Source organism: Rhopalosiphum padi, chromosome 3 (assembly GCF_020882245.1).
Source record: "Rhopalosiphum padi isolate XX-2018 chromosome 3, ASM2088224v1, whole genome shotgun sequence".
Taxonomy (NCBI): domain Eukaryota; kingdom Metazoa; phylum Arthropoda; class Insecta; order Hemiptera; family Aphididae; genus Rhopalosiphum; species Rhopalosiphum padi.
Window position 1 is genome coordinate 53724505 of NC_083599.1, and position 6041 is coordinate 53730545.

General features: G+C 23.6%; 1 protein-coding gene across 1 annotated transcript; it reads right to left on the reverse strand.

Annotated features, from left to right (window-relative positions):
• Positions 1 to 347: 347 nt before the first annotated feature.
• LOC132923687 (uncharacterized) lies at positions 348 to 4833 on the reverse strand. The gene is given in 3 exon segments (XM_060987608.1): positions 348 to 2308; positions 2310 to 2875; positions 4752 to 4833. Coding segments are annotated over 3 exon segments (783 nt in total). The 5' UTR covers positions 4788 to 4833; the 3' UTR covers positions 348 to 2127.
• Positions 4834 to 6041: the final 1208 nt, after the last annotated feature.

Sequence of the window (6041 nt, forward strand, 5' to 3'; positions counted from 1 at the left end):
GAACAGTTCAAGAAAAACTGACAAGACTGTTATCACAATTCATTACAATTATTGCCATTTGAAATTTGAATACAATATTACAATTTATTATGGATAAAATATTATTCTATTAAAATATATGTTTTTTTTTGTATTAATAATATTTTAATATTCTTATCATTTTAACTGTTCAAAAATTCAAAATATATTAATAATTTTTTTTTTACGTACCTACCTACGTAGTAAGTACATATCAAAAACTATGAAGCTGACGATAAAACCACAGAATATTTAATAGTTATTTTAAATATCTATGTAAAATATAATATTATATTATATTAGTTATTATTTTAATAAGAACAATTTAATTCGTGTACAAATGTATAATTTTTATCATAATTTAAACATCTTATTCAAACAAAAATTTGGATTTGGATATTATAAATGCATTCCTTACTAAATAATGAGTAATATTATTGAATGTCTGTGGGCAGCCAGCTGATAATAGTATAATATTGTTATATGTTCAGCTGTCCCTCTGCTTACATATTCATTAAGGTATTTATTTACCACGACTCGTAACCAATTAATTTACCATCAACTTATTGCTGAAGAGGTTTATCTGTTATACACAGAATAAAAATTAGACACAATATTTATATTAAAAATTAAATCAGCAAAAAAACAACTTTTTCTCATTACACATCAAAAATGTTATTGAAATGTTCTTATTATATATATTATAAATATTTTTTATTGTAAAGAATAATGTTAAAAACAAACAGTTAATTTCATAAACAGATAAATATTATTGCAATTTACTATTGATAACTACCGGTTTTGGTCAAATCTATCTTAGAATTATTTAGGATTAAAATTAACTTTATAAATAAAATAAATCGAACATTAAAATTAATAAATATTGGGTTTATATAACATACATATATTATAAAAATTAATTTTTTTCTATAAATCAACTTAACTTTATATGAAATATTAAAAATCACACAGAAAAAATATTGAAAACATGAATTTTTATTTTAAATATATATTCTAATATCATGTAGTTTTTTCAATTTTTTTATGAGAAATCAATAGTCAAAAAAATCTGCTATCTGAGCTCATATCTGCCACATGAGACAGTAATTAATTATAATCGATCGATCTCCCTAATTTTAGGTTGTACCTAAAATTAACTAATTTGAGATTCATCTACTATTTGTCATACTGAAAAAAACCAGGTAAGTATGAGGAAAATATTAACTTCTTGAATCAAAATTGTAGATACGAGTATATAATATTACCTGCATGATTTGTTACATTTTGTATTTAATATTTAGAGGATTGATACTTGCCAACTTGATTCATTATTTTGTAGATTAGTAATATATATAATATATATTTATTTTTACTATATATTAACAATTATACATATATAATATTTTAACAATTATTTAATTTTGGTAATATTATGTCTATTTGTATCTTTTATGTACCTAATTGAGTACCTATCTAATTATTTCCAAAAATATAAATTTATGCTTATGATATTCTATTATTAATTTCATGTAACAGATATAGAAATAAATAACTATAAATTGCTTTGATGCATATCTAAAAAAATATTTTGTGTTAATAATTAAGTGTTAGCTGAAGCTTTATACAGAATTAATTAAATAAAAATTGGTTACTAAATGGCAAATTAGATAAATATAAATTATAATTTACTATTTTGGGATATTTTACTAAGTCTACTTTTTATTTGTAATTAATTAATCGTTAGTCTTTTTATATTGTCTTGTATTAAACAAATCAATAATAATTTTACCAAATTTAGCTATATAATATAAATATTAAAAAAAAATAATAATAATAATAATAATATTAATATAGGTATTATAAGAAGATACCTATGGTATATTCTATAATGACTTTTCTTTATTTTACTTTTTCGGTTTACAATATAAATACTTATGTTAATGTTATTAACATGTAACATATTTAATAGGTAGGTTAGGTTAGGTTAATTGTTAATATCTACTTGCGAAGAAATTTAAAAATAGGTGCCCACTTATATCATTATTTAGCTAAAAGTTAATTCACTAAAACATGAATTTATGATGGTCTATAATTTATGGACTCTATTGACTACACTTTGTCTGTATGCTCTGCATTAACTCTAGGTATGCGAATAAAATAATCACAATCTGCAGTATCAACATGACCCTTCTCTTTTTTCTCATTTGTATATTTTGTCGTATAAAATGTATAAAATGCATTATAATGTGACATTATCTTATTGCATTTCCTTTTATAATACTCATTAATAGCTAATATCATTCCTAATGTAGTGAATTGCTTTTTTTTTTTTATCCTTTATTTGATTATATTTATTAACCAATTTTTTAAGTGCTAAAAGCAATACTTTTGAAACCACATCTCTATCTTTTTTTTTTTTTACACCAAATAAATATTTAAAAAAATTATAGAACACTTTAACACCAAATTGAATATAATATTCTCCAATTGATTCGCATTTAACATTGGGTGGTACAAATGGTAATTTAGGTTGGATTAAGTCACACCTTAAATAAGTCACCTCCTTTTGTTTGGCAATGTAAAATGTATTAAATTGTTCATAATCCAAAGAGTCAAAACAAGTCTCGGTTCTACTTGGTTTAGACTGTTTTTTATGTTTAGTTTTCTTATCTTTCACTCCAAATATGTGAGCACTTGCATCTTTTCCTACTGACTTAAAAAACTCAGAAGTTACTGATTTTTCAAATACTTGTAGAGTATAGTATTCTTTAGGTGTTTGACAAATCCCATTTTGATCACCATTGTTTTTATGGTTTTTCCCATTATTTTTTCTTCCGTCAACTATTGATGTAAAAACCTAGATATTAAAATTAAAAAAAAGCAAGTTAAAATAGGTTTAATATTCATATCTTATTAAAAGGTTTTGCTATTACTAATTAGTAGTTGTTAAGAAATATTTTATAGCAGGGATCATCAAGTAATTTCTATTGAAGTCCGGAAGATTAAAATAATAAATAAAAACGAGACCTGGACAACATTTTTTTTTGTCAAATCTTTATAATAAATTAATTACACAATCTTTATTGAGATATTTTGATGGTCCAGCTTTCTGTCTTCTGCGGTCCGGATTCGAACCAGGGTCCGCCAGTTGCCGACCGTTGTTTTATAGGATACTTCTTATGCAATCATCCATAGGTACTCAGTTAGCAATATAACGTTATCTATGAATTCTGTAACCCCGAAAAAAATAGGCTACTCGATAGCCACTAACATCCAGTCTACCCTTCAAATTGGCTCTCATGATATTATAAAAAATAATTAAAAACAGTGTGTGTGTTACCAGTACGCGCGCGGGAAGTTAAACTTATTTTGAACGGTACACGTGAGTGAGTGAAAAAGAAAGAAAGGCATGGATAGACTGGGGTATTGAGGATAATAAAGAAAGAAAAGAAACAATGTAAATTATATTTTTTATATTTTTTTTTAACGACATGTCCGTGTTTGCGTTCGTACGGCCGCCCGTTCGTACGGCTTTTTCCTCACTACCCTGCGTAAAGAAGTTTAACTTCAAAAAAAAAAAAAAACATTACTCGAATTACTTCCCACATTCAGTCAACCAAAGATTGCCTCCAATAAATATAATAATCGAAAGATTTTTAAATTTTTAAATCAAAGCAAAATCATTACCGACCTAAATATATTTTATAGTTCATAACAAATATTACGGTATTAATATATTATTATGAATGCAGGCTAAGGCTTTATAATATACTTTAACTCATTACTTATGTGATAGTTGGGTGATTACTCTAATTTTTATACGTAAGCAATTACCAAAAAAGTTTAATTGATAATGATAAATAATTAAGATAATTGTACCTATGTTAATTTTCCTTAGGCTTAAAAATATTTGCTTAAAATTAAAAAAAAAATATTTTTATCGTAAATAATTGTCAATTAAATATATACAATATACAAAGCCACAAAGGTAGATAAATAAATAAATTACTCCTAAAATATAAAAATTATATATTATATATAAATTATAAAACATTAATATTATGTAATTGTAAAAAAAAAACACTAGGTAGGTAGCTAATACATTTTATTTAGCGTATTATACAAATCAATATATAATAATTGATAGCTTCATAAATATATTAATATATACTGATTTTGAATAATGATATATGGAAATTAATTTAAGGGATGAATGAAAGTTTCCACATTTCCACATGAGACATAGCAGGTAAAAATCACCCATACATTAGCTCCTATGAATACTTTTTTTTTATATTATAATAAATAAAATTACTTAAAAAGTAATGTATTTTTAAAAGTTTAATAGTTTGTAAAACAAATAAATACCTAGTGAGTTTTAAAAAGATAAGTGTTTTTTAGTATAGTATTGTTTAATTTTTGCGGTAAGTGATATTGAAAAGTAAAAACGATATTCGAAGTAAGCTTTGTACTTAAGAGGAAGTTATACCCGCATGTGTTGTCTCTGTCTTACTAATGTAGATCATAGCAAATTTTCGTACAGCAGAACACATTTTGTGATGTTAGCTTTAATATTAGAGTAAATTTATCTATTATCAAATTTAAAGGTAAGAATATTATCTAGGGCATCTCATAGGTTTTTATTGATATCTTAATTTTTAAGTGAGTTGACTTTCATTCAAATAAAAATATACCTATTACTTTTTAATTTAAAGATTTTAATAGATACTTACAATTATTATTAGTAGTTGTTTTACACAAGGTAACATTTTATGTTGTATTAAAAAAAAAATATTAAATGTATGAAAATAGGTAGGTAAGTACTTATATTTATTAATAATGACGTTAGCCAATTATTTTGTTATATTGATATTAAAATATATAGAACTGAAAATGCCACCTGTTCAAATAATAAAAACATTTTATTAAAATTAATATTTTATCAACTAAATAAGTAAATATTATTTTGTATTATTAAGTAGTTTACTATTTGAGTTTTATACATCCCAAAGTACACACAAGTTGAGGGCCACAGTACTTTTATCATGACATTAACAAAAAAATTGAGAATATTTTCATCAAACGAAGGATGGCGAAGTTCATTTTTAAGTAAATGATGTATTTTGTTTTAAACTTTTAATCACATCTGTAAACCATTATCATTATCAATATATTTTTTTTTATTAGCTTCTTAAATTAGACTCTTCACAGTATCACTGTTTTATTTTTAAGAGTATCTTCAACTTTAATAGACCTTAAGGCCATACATTTTCATGTTACGCCACTGAATTGCATACTTAAACTATAGGTATTTAATTTATTTTATACTATTAAATTTCACTTTGAAGTATTATTAGCTAAAAATTAAACGAATTTTGTTCGTATATTTCACAGAGTTCAGGTCAGATATTCTTGTCCACTGTAACCTACGTAAATTAGTTAGGTTTTTAAATAACCAGACAAATTTTAAGCTATTTGTAAACATTATACATTTTTTTAATTATTTATTTATGAGTATATAAAAAAATGAAGACTTGATCAAAAAGTAAGAAAATATAATATAACATACCACTTAAAATGTTCTTAAAGCAATTTAAAACATATTAAAAATATAAAGACACACATTTTATATAAGCGTTTGTAGTTCAAATCATTACCAAATACGTTAAAATAATAAAAATTTAAATTGTGTTATACTTAGTTAAAAAATTATAACATTTTCAATTTGTTTAGCTATGGATTGGAAAATGAATAGAAAGTTTCACATAAGTGAAATAACTTATTCCAAAAATCTATTAAATATGTAAGCAAAAAAATAAAACATCCATTTCGTAAAATATTATTAATATATCTAATCAATTCATGTAGCTATATTAGGTACTCTGTCGCCGTATATGGTACATACAAATGTAAAGTATAGACTTAAGTGTAGGTAAGTACTTAGTATATTATGATATTATACCATCGTGTAATTTTATTGATTTTTGAGCATACATTATGATATAGAGGAAAAAGGTGAAACA